Source organism: Palaemon carinicauda, chromosome 17 (genome assembly GCF_036898095.1).
Source record: "Palaemon carinicauda isolate YSFRI2023 chromosome 17, ASM3689809v2, whole genome shotgun sequence".
NCBI classification, from domain to species: Eukaryota; Metazoa; Arthropoda; class Malacostraca; order Decapoda; family Palaemonidae; genus Palaemon; species Palaemon carinicauda.
This window is the reverse complement of record NC_090741.1, coordinates 38,105,580-38,128,795: the sequence shown is the minus strand read 5'-3', so window position 1 is coordinate 38,128,795 and position 23,216 is coordinate 38,105,580. Positions and strand designations below refer to the sequence as shown.

The 23,216-nt window shown below is 39.3% G+C and overlaps 2 protein-coding genes across 7 annotated transcripts in view; one reads left to right on the top strand and one right to left on the bottom strand.

Moving 5' to 3' along the window:
* The window catches only part of LOC137656682 (zinc finger protein 91-like), a 430,152-nt gene that overhangs the window by 38,509 nt on the left and 368,427 nt on the right, over positions 1-23,216 (top strand). The gene's annotated exons all lie outside the window — the stretch shown is intronic.
* Positions 1-23,216, bottom strand: part of LOC137656681 (guanine nucleotide-binding protein G(q) subunit alpha) — a 69,837-nt gene that overhangs the window by 4,576 nt on the left and 42,045 nt on the right. For 2 of the 6 annotated variants that reach the window (XM_068390869.1, XM_068390868.1), the window contains exons 6-8: positions 12,473-12,626; positions 6,283-6,390; positions 2,219-2,326 (exon numbers count right to left, since the gene is read on the bottom strand). In XM_068390869.1, the coding sequence (XP_068246970.1) occupies positions 2,219-2,326; positions 6,283-6,390; positions 12,473-12,626 (370 nt within the window). Of the gene's footprint in view, positions 1-1,090; positions 1,215-2,218; positions 2,327-6,282; positions 6,391-12,472; positions 12,627-23,216 lie in introns of all 6 variants that reach the window. The other 4 variants (XM_068390873.1, XM_068390870.1, XM_068390874.1 and 1 more) reach the window with 2 other exon arrangements.

Sequence of the window (23,216 nt, the reverse complement as noted above, 5' to 3'; positions counted from 1 at the left end):
TCTATATAGGGCAGTAATCCAGGTTTTAATATGAAGTATCAAGGGAGGAGATATAATTTGAAAAACACTCATTTTCAGAATAAATCCCCCTGGTGCCACAAAACCGAAGGTCAGAGGCAAAAATCCTATGCTGTTTGGAGATGTCCTAAGTAACCTTTTTTAAGTGGTATGAATGTCAAAGTCCTGTCCTTAAAAAAAGGCATTAGCCGGCCGGCCCCCTTAAAATGAAAATGTCAACTTTAAAATGATTGGAGGACTAAAAAGTTTGAATCATCAAAATATTCTAGAATCCTTAACTAACCTAATCATGATAACAGTTCAGTGGAAGTGCAAAATGAGAACAGGTTTATGAAATAATAATTGTCACTATTAGACAACATACAGTGTTCTACTGTAATACCAATGGTCCAAAGTAACCACAAATCAACTACTTGATCAATTACATTTTTCAAAAGTATAAGAGAAAGAATATATTACTAAATAAGTACATTACAACTAACTTACTAACACAAAAGTTAAGGGAATGTAGTACACAACTACCACATATTTTATCAATATTTTTCATGTCCTGCAGTATTGCAACTTCACTATAGAATATAAAGTTGACCAAAATTTACTGTAAAACTGGAAAAGCTTTAGCATAAACATGCACTCTTTTTGGTAAACTAGATATTCTTGTTAGCACAAGCCTAAATATCAAACGTGATTCCTCGTCATTCTAAATAAAATGGCAAACCCTCTCATTTACATTCAAGTAAAATTTTGAAAATGAAAAATACTGCAGAATTTTAATAAAAATTTAGGAGACAATTAACTTGCAGTGATCAAACCTTACAGGCTACAATTTGAAGTTTCATACAATAATCTCTTAATTATTCAGCTCTTATCAAAGAGTAAACATATCTATAGTTAGGGATGCTAGAATGTTAATACTACAGCCAATAAAATTAAGGATGCTAAAATCAAAATACTGTATTTTACAGCATCACATTAATAACCAAATCTACACATTAGAAGGTAAAGGTCTGCAAACTAATTTACGTTATCCTTATTGACTAAATCTACAAACTATATTAATGACCATTCCAACCTTTCGTATACGAAGGACAGAAGATGCAACAGAAAGTTCTCTTAAGCAAGATTGTACTCCTTCAGAGCATTCTGCATGATGGTATCTTTCACGGCACAGAACACAAGCTTGATGTTCTCAGTATCTTTGGGTTGCCAAGTACCCCAAGTTTAAAGCAAGCATTTTGAGTGAGCAAACCCAAACATTTAACATCAAAACATCAGTTGAAACAATGACAACATTTTTGTAAGGCAATAGCACAAGTATTTATGATTACAAGATATAAGAAATCATTATGGCAACAAAGAATTTAAATTCATGCAGAAGCAATCAGAAGGCAGAGAGTGAAGTGACAGCCAGCATGCAAAGAAATCAAAAGAAAAACATGTTAGTATTAATCAAAAACATGGGAAGTTATTAAAAAATAATACTGTATGCCTGTGATTATTTTCAGACCAAGTCAACTGTCTTACATTAAAAAGTACCCAAAATTAAATTGTCTTACAGAACTTTTACACTTCCAACCATCAGTAGTCAAAATTTTTGCAAGTGAACCATGGCGTATTATACTGTATAATATTACTTGTTTTATTTATGCATTACTATTTATCTAATTTCACATTTTCTTTTACACAAAAACACTTTTCCACATAGGGTCTGTTACTTATTAGCTTTAAAATTTCACCTGAATTTGTTTTACTTCAGGTCTAAGAAAGGAAAAGTATACAGTACACTATAAATAAAGTGTGTTCAAGAGAACATTCCTCACCATAAAATTATATGAAAGAGTAGGTTACTTTGCATCAAAACTTCCCCCTATACATTGAATAACCAAGTTCACATTTCTGTGACAAAAGTTTCCTACTCAAAAATACCCATTTACAGGTCTTAAAAATAATCACAAACTTGAAACAGAGAACATTTAATCAATCCATGCATTACCATTTCTCAAGTTTAAGCAGTAAAAGAAAAAAAAAAATCAGGCCTGAAAGAATATTATAAGAAGCCCACAAGAAGACGAAAAGGAGAATTGTATACCAGGTAACCTCATCACATCGCCACCCCTTTAAGGACATGCCCAACAGGCGAGAGAAGAGGACATGACAGAGAACATGCTGGCAGCGTTACTAACTCCTTGCAATTCATTACCTGTCGCACATGTGAAATGTGAATATATTATCTTCTCTGGATCAGGATTTAATTCTACAAACATCCGTAGGATAAACTCCCTCGCGGCAATAGCATCCTTCTGTGGGCCTGAAACAGTTTGGGTCATTCAACAACAAGTTCAAGTTCACATAAAAACACAAAGGTGTCTAAGAAAATATAAAACCAGCTGGAGATTCCGCCTCTCGTCTTCAAACTTTAAAATAAAAAGAAAGCTAGCAATAAAATTCAAAGGTTAGCAAGTAATACCAGAACAATTTTACGTACTGTATAATAAACAAAACTACATAACTTAAGGATAAATCGAATCAAATCTTACGGCTACTTTGTACACCTCTAGCAAAGTGCAGTACCAAATACAGTACTGTCTGTTACCGCCTATAAAGACCGAATACACTAATCCCACATAATTATGAATAGAAATAACTCCTACATACTAAATCATATCTTCAAATGACATAAGCCAAATACTCTACAGAGAATTCAAAGCTAAATACAGTACTGTACAAAATATATTGTTAGAATTTTCTTCCAACAACTTTAATGTTATTACTCCTTTAATACTGATCTGAAAACCTGTAAGACATCTTAAGAGCTAACAAAATGCACATCATCCACCTCTTGGACCAGGCAGCACCAGTTCAGACAAAAAAAAAAAATGTGTGCGCTATTTACATTAAGTTCCTTTCCACCAAACAACTTGCCATTCATACATTTCACAGCTCAAATTACATAAGTTATACATCAAACAGATAGCATATAATAGTCATTATAGATACTTCAATCCATCTTGAAAGGAAAACATCAGTCACCCAGGGGTACTGTGTATACTGTACATCAACGTACCCCCAGGACCTCAAAAGAATAAAAAAAAGGGGGAGGGTTTCAATCTCATGTTTGAACAATTCACTAGCCTCTTGAATTCACCGATGAATAAAGGTACGAAAGTTGTGCTATTCGTCACTGTCAAGGAAAATAAATAGATGAATGAATCTAAATGAAAAAACACACAAGATCATCAAAGTTATCTGTATTTTTATAAACTACTCATCTTCTTTTGTTTTTTGTTTTATTTGGATTTTTTATAATAGAGCATTTTAGTTACTTCCCTGAAATTGCTGACATACTACTGTTGTTTATAAGCCCTTTCATTTCCTTGGAGATATTAGCAACTTAGGAAGTTACCGTCCATATATGATTTGGAAATTAGTTTTTATATTTTGTCTTTGGTAACTGCTCACTTGTCAACAAATAATTTGTATTCGGCTTTCATTCTGTTCATTGCAAATGTCAAGCGCAGTTTTTCATGGTTTGGGATTACATTACCTAATAAGGCATGCATATTGATGAGTAGGTTTTGTGAAGAGTAGGCATTAGCTAATTACATTCTACTCGGATTTAACAAACAAATTTCCGATTATGACAAGCAGCCATCTCGAAACATGGTGAGAATAAAGGCATCCTATTGGGTCAGGTTGACAGTAATAACAAATGAAATGTCACTTCTAAGTTGATGTGAATTCAGTAATGTTCAGTCTGGTCAGTACTTGTACGGGGGAGCACTTACTCAAGAACACAATATACTCATTGCATTCAATTACTCTTTGCAGACTCGAGCTTATCAGTGGCCATAAGTCTTTGATTAACCATTTGAGAACTCAATGCTCCGCAAATGATTTGGTACTCAAGACCCAGGCCCTTTTCCTGGACATTCTATTCAACTCAGCACAAGAACTACACAAGATAGGACTTTACAACATGTGTTATTGTATTACTGAATAAATTTCCTTTCCATATTATGTATTTTATAAAATTTTCATTTAGGTAAATAACCGAACGAAAAAATGGTAATTATTGAACATAAAATATATCCAATTGTACCAGAGGAGTAGAAAAATTGGACATTTAATAATTCTAATGGCACTTGAAGGGTAAACCAAGAGAAAATGAAAGTTAGGAATTTGTTGCTATTGAACTTTGGACTAGGATATTTTAGGCGATCATTGAAATATCTTTAATCTGAAGACAGTAAGCCAAGGAACATTTGCACCCCACTGGTCCAACCACCTTCAGCTACACCGGTTAGGACCCATGAGGTTGCATCAAGCTCTTACCTTTCTCTATTGCAAACTTACAGCTTTAGAAGTTGACACAATGGAACACTTCTTTGGGGAAATAACTGGTAGTTTGTGGTGAGCCTTGAATGCAACAAAAGCAACCCCATTTAAGAATGCAAAATGACAAGATTTAAAGACTCCAAACTGGAGCAGTGTCTAGGAACCCTAATCTTGCCCTCCGTAGGTAAGAGATGCTACTCTAAATTAGGTTCTAAAACTTAGTGGCTTTTCTGTTATATAATATCTCAGCTTATTTTCACATGGCTGCCTCTGAAAATGTTTTAATACCAACTGTTAACCTTCCTTTTTTTAAAAAGCATCCTGTTGATTTGACATCTCATGAATGCATCAAATGAAGGCAGAGGTTCCTATCCATTGGAAGATCAAATAGGTAGGAGTGGTGCATGTTCATAATAAATAAAAAAAATATTCTAGGCCAGCTGGGTGCTGTTTAGCATTTAGAACTTACCCAAACCATATTAGAGAGTAGACATTACGTTTGTGGGAGAACCCCAGTGAATTTATTCCTTCTCATTCATTATCCCAATTATAAAGATATACTCTCCTCTTTCAGAGCAGCAACTTTGAATATTAACACATCCCTAGAACCACATGAATGTCTATGCTTTCCAGACATGCTCTATGGTCAGAACAGCAAGATGCAGGATCTACCAAAGATCACAATGGTCCTTCCTTACCAGCAGAGCAAGACTAGTACTTCAACAATTCAACATTTCTGACAGTCACCAGCAGAGATTCACAAGTGAAGAAAACTATTGGTCTATCAGTGCTTCCACAGAAATCAAGAAATTCTGAACCTTCATTCCTCAATAGTATTCAGTAAAACATCAACAGCAGTTTTATGCGTCAGATAACCAGGACTGCCTCCAATCCATGTAAGGGGCAGCAGAATTTCAATTCTAATAGGAGTTTCTTGATATTCAAATGTCTCCGAACTTCCATCTAGTGTATCCAAACCACAGGTTATTGGGCATGTATGTACTGCACTGTAAATAAAAGAAGCCACTACTACCAATGCCATATTTCCACCTATCAACCACATTCCTTCCTTGCAGTTCTTGGATCAGAAAAGATAAAATATATTTCCATTACATACTTGAGACCAAGACCTACCCAGACATGCAGTACTCATAACTGCATAATTTTAAGAGGGACCCAAGTGTCTGCGATAATTTCACGGCCAGGAAATGGCTTAATGTATAGTTTTGGGTTTTAATTTAGAAACTAATTCAATAAAAAAATCACATTCACTCTGCATCTCAGTCAAAGTTACTTCAACTTCACAGGACATTATGCATAGTAGAATTTACCCCTTTGCAAAGTAACAAACTTTGTTGTAAACAATAGAAAATTATTTGTTTTTGAAAGGATGATGCTGTTCACATTTTCTTTTAGAATGAATGTAGTAGTACAGATAAACACTTCATAGAACATTACCTATAATTTTCCCACATTAGCTAAAAAAGGAAAACTCATAAATGAAACATTGGTAAAGCCTTTTACATCTTTTCAAATGAAAAGCATAAATGAGTAATCACAACACAGCTCTCACAATTTATATTCAAACCATGACAACAAGCAGTATACTGTTCGAAAACAAAAGCTATGGCTGAAATTATAAAAGATTCAAGATTATTACTCAAACTAAGCACAAACAAAAACGCTCCCTACTCTAATTCATATCCCAAAAGCCTAAGAAGTTATCCTAATGATAGATCTAACAAGAATACTGCGCTAATTCCAAATATCTACAGATTTGAGGAAATCGACTAAAAGAACAGGTACTTGGGGGGGAGAATCACCTCCGCCTCGACGAAGTTTCTACTCTCAACCGGCGTTAGGGACGCTCTAAATCAAAGCCAATACAATTCAACTCATTCTCAGAACGATATGAAGACCATAACCAACCTGTGGCACAAGTAAAGTGAGAGTAACACATTCGGTCTGGGTCAGGATTCTGCGCAAGATATACTTTCAAAATAAATTCACGTGCACCTACGTGATCCTGCTTGGGCCCTGAAGGTTGCAACAGATAGGATTAGTAAAGTCTGAATAAATAATAAAAAATGGCATAATTTATACAAATTTTCTGTCACAAAATATACCTCAGAAAATTCAAAGGCTTAAATGACAGTATGGGCATCTCAAATAATTGGCTAATTTGGCAAAGCTATACCGAATCTCATTACGTCAAGAAAACTGACTAGTTAATCCTTTAAAAATATAAAACAAAATTATGTAATGACATCTTATTGAACACAGAAGTACCGTAGTACCTCTCTTTTCCAGCGCTGAAAAAAAAACATGTCCTAGAGACCTAGACTAACTTATCTCTTTTCAAATGTTTAATTATTTCTATGAACCTCTCCTGATATTCACATTGCTACTTCTCCAAAGATTGGTTTATCAACATTTACCCATAAAATTACAATATATATTTTCTTACACATGCCTCTAGTAAAGTAATGGAACACAAGTAGTTAAAGGCAAGAAGCAAAGTGCCAGGTCCTCCTTGTTACTTATCTGTCGCCCTCGGTTCAACCTCACCGTACATCTCTTCCTGATTGTGAAAGGTTTAACTGTTTTAATTTGTCTCCCAATCGATTCGTGAGTAATTACTGCACAGGGATAGTTTTGTGATTTAAATTACTGTTGTGAGGAGTGTGATTCCCCCATGGGGAAATATGTTTAAGTATTTGCTAATTAAAGTTTGCTTTTAGTTAAGGGGGAAATACAGAAGACTAAGTTAGTTGTTTATGGCAAAAATGATGAGGAATATGAATCACTAGCAGCCTTCGTTAATACACACTTGACCAACAAAGTTTTGATAGTGATGGGCTTCAAAGCTCCTAACTTCTTTATCTTCCATTGTTTAATCTCAGAAGGCAGTGAATCTCCGCTTGTAAACAGTAATTCTGATCCTACCTCCTCGGTTACTAACACTACGCCGACTTTGTAAGTTGGGTGCAGTGGTAATAGTTTTCCATTTAGTAAGGGTTCTACATGTTCACGGCAGATATAGTGGTAACAGTCTTCTATCCCCTGAGAGTTCTGAATATTCACTGTACCTCAAAGAATCAAGATCGTCTTGCAGTCTCAAATTCTGTAATTACTTCAGGTCCTTCTACAGTTAAACCTTTGCATTTCCAAAGGTCCCCTTTTTTTATTCATTTGTTTGATGTTGGCTACCCCGCAAAATTGGGGGAAGTTCCTTGGTTTATGTATGTATGTAATCGCTATTTTTGACTAGATTGTCAGACTGAAGACCAAATTGGTATTCCCACAAGATGGGTCATTCCCAATTTAGCCCTAGATTATGATCTTTTTCCTGCTCTTGAACCCGTAAACAAGAAAATTACACATTTTAACAAATACCTTAATGAATTCTTATCACACTTTTCACACAATGTACATAGTATTATAAGACATATCTTTTTATAGCATGTACAAAAAAGATCTATTTTAATGCTGCTACTGTTCTTAAAAGTGTTTTATTTCAATTGTTCATTACTTCTCTTGTAATTTATCTATTTACTTTCCCTACTAGGCTATGTTTCCCTGTTGGAGCCCTTCGGCTTATAGCATCCTCCTTTTCCAACTAGGGTTTTAGCTTAGCTAGTAGTAGTAATAATAATGATTTATAAAGTATTTACAGATAATAGTTAATCTATTTATTGATTACTTTAAGTAACTTACCAGTTACCCAAATGAAGTTAGGTCTAGATAACTGGTTTTAGAAATTATCCCTTAATATGAAATTAGACCAGAAACCACCAGTGGTAGGGCTGACTGTGGCTTTGTTTTGAGACATGACATCACTAGACCACATCTGGAACCAGGGAGTACAAGGTCACCCTTCCTGTACTCAATGAGAGGTGCCATTAACTATGTCAAATTTGATTTTGTATTGTCTGGCTTTTTCTAAGAAGTCTAGAAGGGCTTCTGAGGTTACATCAGCATTTGTGTGTGAACAGATTAGTGCCTCAAAATGGTGGGACAGTCTTTGAAGCACAACCTTCCCTTCATTTTTTCCCCAATTTTGGCACCTGATGTAAATGTAACTGATAACGTACTTGCTCAGTTGGATACCAAATTCAAGCCAGTTTGTTGCTCCAGATTTATTATGAATCACTGCAATGTTGTGAATAGGCATTGTTTTTGGGCGATCTGAATCAGCATTCTCTTTCTCATGCTGGGTATAATTCTTACTTAATAAATTTTGTGAAGAGTGAGCAGGGCCTCACAGTCTCTTTGGGAAGTATCTTTTATGATCAGATTAAACTTCTTAGCATAAATGAAGCATTCAGCTAAGCAGAGAGAGTAAGTTCTTCCAAACAAATGGTTGATACATCCATCAGCATGTTTAGAAATTTGGAAATGGCGAGGTCACCCGAACATATTCATATTTGCAAAATCACTGAAGAAGATAAAAGCCATTTTTGTTCTACAGTACTGGATCCCTTAGCGTAGAAGATAGACACCCTGTTACATCTTGGACAAATCAAGATCATTCCAATTTCCATCCTTTGCCATGATTTAGGTGGTGTGAAACAAGCTCAAGCTATCTTCAAATAGCAAAATGACCGATAGGCCCATTCTAACAACAAGGAAAATAGTCTGCAGATCTGTGGTCTCTTTTGTCAGACTGCCCAAGAAGGTTTTATAAACAACTCTGCTTAAAGACAACAAATTTCAAAGGTGATTCATCCAAATCCATCCATGCTTCATCTAACCACTTGGAGATTATCAATATGATTCACAGAATCTAGGTTTTAACAGCCCTCTAGATTTTGTTGTATAGGTTCTAAAAGACTGTATACCATCATTTTTTATTAAAGACACTTGTATGTTTATTTCTAATGGTGCCAATCTAAGAATGTATCGAAGAAGCTGGATAATAGTTTAAAAATGTTATGATGACTTTTAATGAGTAAAATTTCTATCAATGCTGAATTCTATACTCAAGCACCTTGGATTAGATCCATCTCAGGAATTTTACTTGGGATTTTAGTATTAAAAGTACTCGCAGTAATTATAGATGTCAGGATGCCAGAAAACCTCAAATCAATCAACCAACTCCAGTAATTAGGTCTATTTTGGGGCATTTGATTGTGGTTTTACAGTATTTAAAAGGTTTGATTTTTGAACTGTTGGAAATCTTTCACTTGAAAGATTTCACAGCTAAAACACTTACCTATTAGCATTTGGCTGCAACTACTACCTTTTACTGTAAGATTTAGGGGATTAGATGATTTTGTCTTTTTTTCCTTGCTCCAGAGCAAAAATTATGTAAAGACTAGGAGTTTGCTGCATTTTTTCACTTACCATTTTTGGAAATGGTTGTAAGCATTTCATCAGAAAATAATTTCCTTGTCCAGTAAGAGCTGATCAGTTTATAAACTATGGACATTATAGGTAGTGTCCCTAATTTTCAAGCTGAGATAAGAATTCCCAATCATCCTCTGACCAAAAGTGTTGTCATTTTTAGTTAAAAGTTACATTACATAAATTCACAAAGAATTGGATCTAAATCTTATAAAAGCTCTGAAGTTTAAGGTTCAGAACATTAGGAATATACCTACATCTCTTAATTTTTGCATACATTTTCCTTTGGAAAGAGTTCAGCAGCACCTCAGTGGTGTACCATGATGGCATATGCTGAACGTTATCTTGAAGAATGCTAGTTATCTTATTGAGATTGCTAGATTCTAGGTCCTATAGTGGGTGGTGGCAATTTGGTCTTGACTGTTTTAAGTTTCTTATTTTTTAAATATTTGAAACATCTTTAGAAAAACAATCTGAAGTCACATATTTCAAGAATGGTTTGTTGCCATTAACCTGAACCAGTTGAGTTTAGAATTCTAATTCTATAATTCTTCTATATGAAAACCAAGAAAGGTTTAAAATTGATTGGAATTTTAATATTTTTTTTTCATATCTATACTCAACCAATGTTCACATACATTCCCACCCTCCTCCCAAATGAATTTTGATGTCAAGATGATAGAGAATAGTTTGACTTTTAATTAAAAGAGGTGCCGACACTTTGTTCCTTGTCATTAATAGCTAGTGTGTCTCATTACTTATCTAGAAGTATGTATCTATTTAAGGAAAGAAAATGGAAATATTTTTTTTTAATTCTAGAGGTAAACACCAATAAACACGCTTTTAGAGAAGCAGCAATATGAACAACAGGCGAATACACTGAAGACATATCTTATCTTATTGAAGCTTCCTTTTTCTCACAAAATCTGTTGTCGGGAGATTTATAGTTTTTATTTCAACACATGTTCAACATTTTATTTATTCATGGTAACGTTTTTCTCTCTTCGTGTGCCTCTCCTGATTTACAAAAAAAAAAAATACTTATTTTATCTTGAAAAAAAAAGATCAAATTGCATATTTTGTAATAAATGAAAATTAGATAATTTTTAAATAATAATCACTCAGTACATAAAATAATATCTTCTTTGGTATTGTATCTGTAACTTAACAGATAATCTAATGATTTCAAGCACTGTCTTTTAACGTGTCTCAAATAAGTATTAAAAAATACTAACTGAAATTTACTTGATGAATATTCTTAATCCATTTATGCTACCTTAAATAAAACCAAACTCCCTTATCAATGTGATGCCATAGCCACAAAAAAAACCTATTATCCCAATATATATTACATATATATTGCAAGTCTTCTAAATTTATTATTGCACACCAAATCTTGGGCAAAATCTACGACTCAGTAATTGGACTTTGACCTTCACAATATCCCAATCAAATTTGAGAACCACAGAATGCTTCCCTCCTTGATTTCACAAGTTGGAACACCCTAAAATCAGCTCACAAACAACATATCTTGCTCTCATTTCAAGCTGACTAACCTCGACCATACTTGTCTTGAATTTGCTAATTCTAATAGTCAGGCCTTCTCCATCATAAGGCTCAATACTACACGAATCTAGAAGTTTTATTCCAGCTGTGACCAAGTTGTGGAATGATCTTCCTAATCGGGTAGATGAACCGGTAGAACTTCAAAAGTTCAAATTTGCAGCAAATGTTTTAACGTTGAACAGGCTGACATAAGTCTTTTTATAGCTTATATATGAAATATGTTTTGATTTTGATACTGTTTTTAAAATATTCTAATTTATTTGTTCCTTACTTCTCATACTGTTTATTTATTTCCTTGATTCCTTTCCTCACTGGGCTATTTTTCCTTGTTGGAGCCGCTGGGCTTATAGCATCTTCCTTTTCCAACTAGGATTGAAGCTTAACTAATACTTGTAATAATAATTCGAAAAAATAAAATGTGATAATCTTACATTTCAACCCAGACAGATGTGTACAGTAATTTCTTACTTGATAATCCCATACAGTAGGTGAATCGTTTATTAGTTTCAATACTCAATTATCAGTTATCTCAAATTACACACTAAAATCAATTCAAGTACTTGAAAGACTGCACCATCCATCAAAGGTAAGAACCATTTGATTCTACTGGCAAATCAGGTAGGAATTAGGATTTCCCTAATGCGATACCAAAGTGAAAGTGGACTATTCAACGTGCAAATTTGAATAAATTGAACTCCAATTACCAAAACCAGTGTCGTACCACATACACAAAGACTATCTTTAATCATCTAAAAGAATGGCTCCTAAAGATATGGACTCATCCCTACTTTTAAACTCCACTGCAATTGGATTCTGAGAACTATAAATTCATCAACTTTTTATACTAATCACTGGTGGCATATGCTAATTTTTTTTTTTTCATTGCTGAATATTGCTTTGGGAATTTCCTACCTAAGTAAGACTATGGCCATAACAATAAAAAAGGTCACCCTCACATGACTGGTCTTCAAACTGAATGTCTGTGTACCCGTTAGCGTGTTGATGAATTCATGTGAACGACCACTTCAATAAATGGAAAAATATTCATTATATAGTCTCCTTTCACAAAATAAATTTCATCATATTTAACCTATAGGCTACCAGTTCCATGCTTCCTATAACAAGGCTACCTTCATCAACACATTCTGTCAGTGATAGATGTTGAAATCAATACAAAAATTACTCTTTCAACATGAGGAAAACTTACCATCATATTCTGGAAAATAATCCACAAGATGTGAATACATAATCTTCTCCTCCAATAAATCCTTCTTGTTCAAGAAAAGAATGACACTGCTGTGTTGAAACCATGGGTACGTGATGATAGTCTTGAACAGGGCCTTGGATTCCTCCATACGGTTCTACAGAAAAAAAAAGAAGAGTACGTAAAGTATCAGTAAAAAGACCAAATTGATGAATATTTCTTACATTTGGCAAAAAGCTACAAGTAAACCATTCTCTGCACCCACTAATTTTTCAGCCTCATTCTGGCACATCAATAATTGCAACACACTCCTAGCAACAGTTGTAGGTTTTTATTTATGGTTAAATGTCAATAAAAAGACTTAAAAAACTATGACCACATATAATGCTTCCTATACAACAATAATTATGAAGATAAAACCTAAGGCAAGTAATCATTCACAATTACTTCCCTACTAACCGAGTTAGTTGCCTCTCACAACATTTCATGAAAAACGTCCCCTACATACACTGGCATAGCTTTACGGATTTGGGCTATAAGCCGAGAAGTTAGGCCTCTGAAGCTATTCAGTGCACAAGTGCTCTAGGGTAAAACGCTAAAAAATCTTCTAAACAATTTGTATTTTTCCTAGCTATACAAACCTGAGTCATTCATATATGGGTTTACTCTTACACCATTTAGCTGTGACCAGAAAGAACAGAATTCTTGGGATGCTGGTAATATTGTGTGGTTATCAGCTGTTCACCAACACTGCGGTAAAGCAAAGCGCTGCAGCCTCTGCGAAGCTGATAACTCTTGTCATGGGCAAGACGTGAGGGGATGGATGAGGTGGGACATTCAAAATAAATGACACTGTTTTGTATAGGTGGAAAAATACAAATTGTTTTAAAACTTTGTCGTTTATATCTACGCAGATAGACCCTAGTTATTTATAAGGGGAGTCTTCCTTAGGTGGGAGGAAGTCTCCAGAGTCCAGTGGGCACCTGTGTTAGCCCTAACCCAGCTACATAATAATATCTAGATCAGCTCGTATGAGAGGCAGGATCTAGATATCTGCCTCAAGGTAAAAATTAAAGTCATTGACTTGAGAAAGTTTAGATTTGTTTAGAAAAAGGGAATTGTATTACAACTTAATCTTTTAAAACTAAATGTCACAAGGAAATTCTAACATGTTTAAGGGTCCCTTCCAAAGCAAGTACTCCTGGTCAAGGTACTGTATACCATGGCAGAGATAAGGGGGAAGGAACTCAATTCATTCCATTCACAAATCCACTTATTCTGAGAATAACCAATGACATGACAAAAAAGTTTGTTCTCCTTTGAGGACATATCCTAAACTACCTGTTGGGCAACCACTATTGGACCTAAAGAGAAGGCATCAAGTGATCTACGAGTACAGTTCTCAAGATAGTGAGCCGTAAAGGTAGTCCGTCTTTATTAGAGTCCGCCACTAAGAACTTGGGCTATTAAGTAGTTCTTGTGGAATGGTAGGGTTGCAGAAACACCACATATATCATAAGCTCTAGGAGGGAGTCCCAGAGTGTGCTCCTCCATTAGATTTATACCCTATAAGGATAGCTTCCCTCAACCAAAAAGAGATAGTGTTCTTAGTCACCCTCTTCTTGTTGCGACCCATACTCAAGAACAAATTACAGGTGGTCATTGAAGAACAAATTACAGGTAGTCATTGACTCATGACCTATGCAACTTACGATTGTTAGCTTCTATGACCACTTTCTCCACTGTGATGACATCACACATTTCTTGGAAATAATACGCTAATAGGACAAGTCTTTCCTTAGAAATAATCTACAAGTATTTTCGAGAGAGACTACATCCTATAACATATTGGTGCTGTGTTATTCATATGTGAGCATATTCTTGATATGGTAGCGAGACCTGGAGATCAGCTGATCACAAACAAAGGTAAACAAAAAAAGTCATTAACTGTTGAATGTTAAAATGCTCAAGAAATTTAAAAATACAAAAATGCAAAGCATATGATATCCTGTGGAAGGAAAAAAATATCAAATAATGATATGGATAAAATATGGCTAAGATGATTACAGTATCATGGCACAGCACCATCTAAGAAAAAATCCCCTTTTAAATTTGATTTATGACCTGTCTCTCAGTCCCCATCACGGTCATAAGTCAACGATTACCTGTAGGTATTTTAGAACAAAATGGAGCAGTTTTCTTAAGATAACATCAAGACTGCCCTCACAAGGCAGTATGACTGAATGGATCATCAGTTACCTCTTTGATAGCCGAGATGGAAAAGGAGTAAAATCTGTTGTCTAAAATTGAAGGATTCTGGGTCATTGTCACAAAATCGGAAACATAAGTAAAGGACAGGTTCTTCCATCCCCTGAGTGTGATATCAGATAAAATAAACCGTGAAGTTCACCCACTCTTTTCGAAGAGTCTACAGCTTGAAGAAATACTATCTTCAAGTTAAGACCTCTATCAAAACCCTGATTAAGACATAGTAAGGTGCAATCTTGAGGGACCTTAGAACCTTAATCACATTCCAAAATGAGTGTTTTAGTTCCCGAGGAGGGTAAGGTCTGTTCCAAGCTTTTAATCACACCTGACAGTTCCCACAAGGATGAAAGTCGGATTCTCTTTAATCTGAAAACCTGGCTAAAGGCTGAGTAATAGCCTTTCACCACTGTGCCTGAAAGGGACTTCTCATTTCGTAGGAACACAAGAATACAGTACCTAAAATTATGGAAGTGGCCTGGGTGGAGCAATACTCCTACAAAACCAATTGTACAAAAGTGACCACTTTGCTCGACAGACTGCTGTGAAGGACTTTCGGAAGTATCACAAAAGTTGGTCTCGAAAAGCCTCTCTTTTGGAGGTGCTGGATAATCTCCATCTGTGAAGAGACAGGCAGTGGACTGCATTATGAAACTTTTTCATGTGAGGCTGTTGTAATAGTTTTGGACATTGAAAGTTCTCTTGGAACTTCCACAAGAAGATCAAGAGGATCTGGGTACCACTCCACATGGGACTAACTTGGCGCTGCCAGCGTTGCTCTCACATTTTTTGTCTCCCTTACTTTGTTCAGTGCCTGATGGGGGAAAGGCATAAAAGTCCAGCCCGTCCAACAGGTGATGAAATGCGTCCTCCATTTTTGTGGCTGGATCTGGGACTGGAGACCAATGCACCAAGAGTTTGTTGTTTCGATGGGTTGCAAAAAAGTCCAATGTCAGGGAACCCCACAAAATCAAAAGACTCTTCACCACTTCAGGGAGCAAAGTCCACTCTGAACCAAATGTCCTCCGCAGCCGGCTCAGATTGTCTGCTATCACATTCCTCTTTCCCAGAATGAACGGACAGAAAAGAGAACAGAGTTTATTTGTGCCCAGTGATGGATCCCCACTGGCAGTTGCCAAAGCCTCCTTGTTTGTTCACGTAGGTCATTACAATCAAAATGTTGCCAATCAACACAAATGAGTGGACTTTCAACGTCTCTGAAAAGTGGAGTAACGTCAGGTATGCTATGCTGCTTTCATCTCTATGTACTTGATATGGAAGGTCGTGTCTTCTTGTGACCATATGCCTGAAATTTGCTCTTCCTGTGAGCTCCCCAGCTTTGGCAATCTGTGAAGAAAAGAAACTCATAAGGAAGAACTTGAAGGAGGGTTCCAGCTAACAAGTTCTCTTTCAACTACCACTGGAGAACTGTTTTCACTTCTCAAGGAAACTTCCCCAGAGCTGTTTCACTTCTCAAGGAAACTTTCTCAGAGCTGCACAAGTCTAAGACTTGTGATTACTGCAATGAGCGAAGGTGCATCCTCCCGAAGGAAGTAACTTCTCTGGGGGAGGGGAAATGAATTGAGTGTCTGCCATGGGTGAGCTAGGAAAGCTTCCCTTTCGAGAAAGGGAGCTGCCACTTGTTTGAGTCTTAGTACTCAGTCCAACAATGGATACTCTCTGGCTTGACCAGAATTTAAACATGCCGAGGTAACAAAGACGACACTGAGGATCAAGGTTAGACTTCTCTAGATTCAACTGGATCCCCAAGCTTTGACTGACTCTACTAGGAGAAGCCAGTCATCCTGATACCTAGGAGTCTGATCCCCATGGTGTAAGCCCAGGGAAGACACACAAGTAAAGACTCAAGGTGCTGTGGACAGTTCAAAGCACAGCACTTTAAAGTGTTAGATCTTGTCTCTGAAAAGGAATCTCGTGTGTTTTCTAGACCTGTGATCAATGGGAACCTTAAAGTAGGCATCTTTCAGGTCTATGGTCAACATAAAGTTATTCTTCCTGATGACCTGAAGAACTGTACTCAGAGTCTACATTTTGAACCTGATTTGGAGCACAAGCTGGTTCAAGTAGGAAAGGTCTATGACAGTTCTCCAGCCCCCTGTCAGCTTCTATAACAAGAGGAGGTTGCTGAAAAAAAAAACCTGGAGACTTGTCTAATCCTTCTCTATGATGATGTTGGCAAGCATCTCAAGACCCTTTTTTCTATAAAAGTAGGATCCCCTCAAATAAAAGAAGGGGATCGTCGGCCTCACAGTCAGGGAGAGTGACAGTCCGTGAACAGGGCCCAATACCCTGAATGGAGAACAACTACTGTCCAGGGATCAGGCCAATCCCTGGACAACTGCCACCTTGTCCAATGAATTTGAAGGCACCCTTCAACAAGTGGTGACTGGGAATTTGACCTCCCAAACGGGAGCCACAACTGCCTCTGTTTTGCAGCTAGAGAATTGTCCCTTGTAGCAAACAAAGGGGTTCTCATCCTCCTTCCTGATGGTCTAAGAGCTAGAGGGTTCTGGTTACAGGCAAAGTTGTTGCAACTGTTTGAAAAGAGAGTATTTCTATGGAGCCTGAGGAGTCGTAAATCTAGAAGCTATAGCTTTCCGAAAAAAATAGGATGTATGGCTGGCTTTCTCGCACTTCTCCCCTGCTGCACAAACTTTAGCAGGAAGTTAAAGTGTCAGGTGGTGAATAATATAAGATTTTGAGGAAAAGGATGTACCTTGGAGTCAGCTTCTTAGTGAATTTAGCCAGAACTGCATCATTCCTTTTGAGAACACACTTCCTCCAAATTGAGATAGTTTGGTGAAGTAAAAAATTCCACCCTTGGCTCTGGACTGCACCAATTCCTCAAACTTCTTAACATCAGGACTTTGCATGTTCTCTGAAATGACAAAAAATGAAACTGCTCCTGACCAAAGGTCTAGCCAGGAGCAGGCCTGAAAAAAATATAGCAGCCACCTCCATTTTCAGCATTTCTGATGGAAGAAAAATGGAGGGGGAGGTTTGAGTTTATCTCTCAGAACTCTTGGAGTAAGAGTAGCCCCATCTGGGTCTATTAGCAGAGGACTAAGATGAGCCCCTAAATCTAAATATAATTTTGTCTTGACAGAGAAGGAGGAAGTTTAGAGGACCTACTAGACTGCAAGGAATTTTCGGCTGTTCAACAGATCGTCTCTCTCTTGCCTGGAAGCTGGGATTTTTAAAGATTTTAAAGGCCACTCATTAATGACAGAGACAAGGGACAGTGACATTGCACAAGCAAGCAGGACAATGTCCTAGAGACTGACCATATATGATCAACACCTAAACCTCCTTTCCACCTAAGCTAGGACCAGGGAGGACCTGGTAATAGCTGCTGACGACTTAGCAGGTAGACCTATAGGCTCCCTCAGATCCCCCTATCCTTAGCTCACAAGGATGGTAAGGTTGCAGACACTAAAAGAACTAAAGAGTTTGATCAGGACTCTAACCCCCGTCTGGGGATACACTGATGTTATCCGTGATAACCTCTCAGGTCAGTTCAGGGGACACATCTATAACAACTGGAGTTGAAGTAGATGGTCTGGGTTCTTGTCAAGGAACTACCGTCTAAGCTTCTGTTTAACAATAATCCTAAAATTCTTTGCTCTGCTCAGGAAATTTTTGCGTTCTTTCCTCGAGTGAGAACAATGTGCTGAATAATCTTAAATGAAATGTGGAGAGCCACGATCTCTTACTAGTTACATTCTCTTTGTCAAAATGCACCTAAAAAACCGATGGTTTACAATACCAGAACTAAATCTGTGGGAAGAAAAGTATCAAAACTCTGAAAATGAGAAATGTTCTATTTTTGGGCTGCTGTCACTGGCCTAAGAATAAGCTGTCACTTCAAGTTGATTCCACTGAGCAGATTTATCATCGTTATTAGGTTCTGTACTTGCCAAAGACCTTGAAACAATAGCCACCTGTCTGCCAACCAAGTGTGAATAAGCGGGGGCACAGTCAGGTGGTGTGGAAGAGCGGACGCGCACAGATATGACAACGCATTCAGGTGGTGCGGAAGAGCGGACGTGTACAGATATGATGGCTCATTTCCCAGAAACACATGCAGAAATCTTAATCACTTTGGATTTCTGGACGTGTTTAAAAGTAAAATGGTTGCTTAAGCCTTTATTGCGCAGCCAAATCTGATAAAGAAGAATACGAGCGGAAGATATCGTGTGTCATGAGGGTTTCCACTTGTTGCTCTCAAGAGAAAGAAGCAGAAGGAGAACTATCTCTCTTAGCCTTCTTCTTACGAGCACCATACTTATCCCACTAAGAGGGGGACCAATCCTTGCAATAAATCCAAAGTTCAAGAATACGAGCACGAGCACCTCTCACCATGGCAACTTGGATGCAATGGGTGAAGATCTACCTTGACCCAGCTCATAAAGGTACAACATGGGTACCCTTGATGGCTGAGGCAAGTGCACATACTACCACTCATAATCACAAGTAAACAAGCACACAAGGAAAAGGAAAGCCACAAAGGTTATACAAAACACAGTGTGGATAGCGATAGTAGCGTATGTCCATTCCATATCACAACCAAGAGAAGAGTGACCAGCCTCACTGAGGTTGCAGTTGTTACTCGCAACGTGGGTGAAGAACTCATAACCCCACATGTTACCAGCATCCCAAGAATTCTTTCTTTCTGGTTGAAGCATCAAGACCCAAGCTAACATGAGGCCTGCCTCGAGACTGCCCTCAGGGCACGTATCCTTCTGCCTAGGCCTACCATTACAGAAAACGGAAGTAGGGTAAACTACACAAAACTCTGGTCGGTTGAGAGGAGGTTCCAGGTAACTCCTAAGAAAGTAGTTCGAAGTAAGTCCCTGTGTTGGAACAATCTTTCTTTCTGGTTGTAGCAAACTATTTGGGAGTAAATACTTAAAAATGACGAGGGTTTGTATCAACGTAGGAACAACCTAAAATTACATCATGAGGTAAAGGTGAGAGAAGAGACTGGATAGCAAAATGGAAGAAAGGAAGCAGAAGGGTAAAAAGCAAGTGTAGCCAGGGGCCATAGAAATGCTGCAAAGGCCTTTATGTCTACTCTGCACCATAAGAGGTGAACTAAAGGAACTGCCTCCCTAATGGGGATACACAGGTATGACTGTGGACAAGTCTCAAATTCAAAGCTAAATTTACCCTTACTCAAAAGTTGCATCTCTTGAACATGACAAATTCGAAGATAATTTGTATTTTTCCTAACCATACAAACCTTAGCTATTTACAAAGGGTTATTACTTTTAGCGTAGCTGAAATGGCGAGCCATTAGAATTTAACGAGGGTGTATTACCCCCGCGCTAGTTAGCGGGGGGGTAGGGGAGTGGTAGCTAGCTACCCCTCCTCCCCCTCACACACAGGTGAATACTCACTTTCACTTAGAGGTAGGACTTGTCTTGGGGGACAGGGCTGGCGGGCAAATATGTGTAAATAGCTAAGGTTTGTATGGTTAGGAAAAATACAAATTATCTTCGAATTTGTCATTTGTTCCGTAACCGAAATACAAACCACGCTATTTACAAAGGGTGACTTATCCCTTAGGAAGGGTGGAAAGTCCCCAGCCATACTGGCTTTGGCTTTACCCGGGGACTCAGAATCCGAGTGAGTCGCACTCGAGAAAAGGAGTCCCTGCACCTCACAAGTTCCTTGCACCGCAAGGAACCATGTGGCCTATGTAAGCTTGTGTGTGAAGGAAGAAGTGTGACCCGTCTTAGGCAGTTGACCTGGAGTTCCAGAAGGAACTCTGGGTTAAGACGTTCCCAATACCACCTCGTCAGGGTATGGGGGACGCGACAGTATTGACTCAATACTCGGAACACAAGGAAGCATGGTTTACCTGCAGAGGTTCGAGGTCAGCTATGCAGAGACCAGGATGCTGCTTCCCCGTAGAGGGGATGATGAAGAAAGAAGTAAGGGCCAGACATACTTCTTTCGTTCATGCAGACTAAAACCTGATAACAATGCCCTCAACCTTCTGCTACCTGTCCAAAAAGGAGCCTGAGGTTAGACCAGCTGTTGTGTAGCCACCACAGAGCGATAGAAAACGTATCGAGACTCCTGTGGGTCACGCCCTGCAGGAAGCGGGCTGCGAAGGTCATCAGACGCTTCCAGACTCCAGCTTGTAGCACCTGCGTCACAGAGTAGTATTACTCGAAGGCGAGGGACGTTGCGATGTATCCAACATCGTGCTGTAGGGCGACGTGACGGGGGAGGGTCTGAAGACAGGTCGAGATGAATGTCCTTGAGTCCGGGCTGAAGAGGTATACTGGTGACTCTCCCCCCATGTCCTCCTTGTGTTCCCAAATCGGCTGCAACTGAGGCCAAACTGCAGCTGTTCCCAGCGCTAACCTCTCGATTCCTGTACTGGCAAGAAAGAGAAGGTCTTGGGACATCAGACACAGAATGGAGACTCAAAATCTTGAATGAATCGGACCGAAGGGTCGGGACCCACAGATTCTGAGTCTAGCCAACAACTCAGGAGCGAGCCTGAATGTTGCCTTCCCCTCTTCCTTAGAAAGGGGGGGAGTAGTAAGAGACCAAGAAGATTGCTTACACACTGGCCGTGGCCAGAGTGAGCAGAAGACCCAGGGCGGAATACAATCCGAGGCCTGTCGTAAAAGGGTCTTGAGAAGATCTCTTAAAGGACTAAAAGTCCGAGCCATGCTCCAAGTTGGAGGTCTTCCTCCGACTAGGGCAGGGACGATCGTAGCTTCGCATGAGCGAGGATAGATCCAGCGGGCAGGAAAAAGTTATTCCTTTAAGCCTGAAGGTCAGGGAAAGGCTGAGCGACAGGCTTCATTGCCAAGAGCGGAAAGGAGTTTCCTCCCGCCGAAAGGCAATAAGACCGTTATTGCTGGAGAAGAGGCCTCACGGGAAGAGGTATATCTCCCACGGCACCAACCACCTTAGACTCTTCACTTTGCCTGGGAGACCCCTGTGGATGACTATCGCAGATGACGCGACCTCCGTACCGCGACTGTAGCGGGTTGTCTCTTCTAGAGGAGGAAGCGTAGTGTCTCCAGGCATGAAGCCGAAGCGACGCCCCGGTTCGGGAGAGATGTCGCAGTGTGGTTGCTTGAGTAGTCTGCGCCGTGGGAGAAGCTCTCCCGGGAGTTCCGTCAGGGGAAGCAGAGGGTCCAGAAACCGTTCTGCACATAGTCCCAGTGGAGCTCTCCCATTGAAAGGTTGACAGACAACCTGGTTTTGTTGAGACCCATTGTCCGCAGACAAAAAGGAGGGAAGACGCAGGCGTCGAAGTTGTCCCACCATCACCGGAATGCATCTTGCCAGAGTCTCGGGGTCTGAGACTGGGGGGAAAACTAGCGGAAGCTTGAGGTTCCAAGCTGTCGCGATCAGGTCCCCCAGACCAGCACTTGCTGGTTACCCAAGGTCAAAGACCCCTAGGTACACTCTCTCTATGAGGCTCTGCTCGGATAGTCTGAGAGAAACATTCCCCTGCCTGGAATGAGAGAGCCGATGGTGGAATTGAGAGAATCTCAATCATCCCGATATCTCTACTGCAAGATGTGAAGGTGTGAAAATGCGTCCCCTGCTGGTTAGCATGAAGTCGACACGCAACGGGGCGACTTGGCAGGAGCGGTAGGATCTGAAGAGGGGCCAGACTAAGGCCCTTAAGCCTGCCTGAATGATGGAGAGGTATCCTTCAGGTCTTGACCATAGGCCTGGACCGGAACATGCCCCCCCCCCTTTCCTTTGACGAGTCCGAGAACCGCATCAAGAATGTGGGGAAAGGACGAGAATATCCACTACCATCAAGAGGCTCCATAGGTCAACACCCATTGTAGGTTTAATAGTTCCGCTGGTCCCATAGGGCCAGGGAGTCCGGTTAAACATTGCCTGAAGCCACCGGAACTTGGATCGCCCCACATGGAACTTATCCTGAGGCGACCGTTCGGACTATAAACGGGTCAATGAGGAAAGAAGAACTAGGAAACGTTCCAAGGTAGGGCTGAAAACTCTGCTTGACTGAGAACAGGTACTGCGACTCTCCTCAGTCTTGCCACGGTGAACCGAAAGGAAGGCTCGGAGGATGTGGTAACAGAATCTGGCGTCCCCAGGTGGTCACCCATCCAAGTACCGACGTTGCTTAACCTCGCTGGACGGACGAGAAGCGGGGTTTCCAACGTGGTAAGGCGGTTGACTCAATATCATGGCCAGATACTCCAGATGTTGAGGCAGAGGAAGAGAAGGCTCCAAGCAAAATACCATGAGCCCACACTCATGGTCAGCATTCGGAAGCTTTTCCCGGCGCTGAAGAAGGTCGAAACCCGAGCCTACCGGAGTTGACCAGCCCTCCAAACAGCAGAGGAGGCGGAAGTCTGCACCTGAGCGGCCAAGAGGAAGGCAGGGAGAGTTCTCTGGGGAAACAAACCTGGTATGCCACGGCGGGATAGCCACACTGCATCATAAGCAG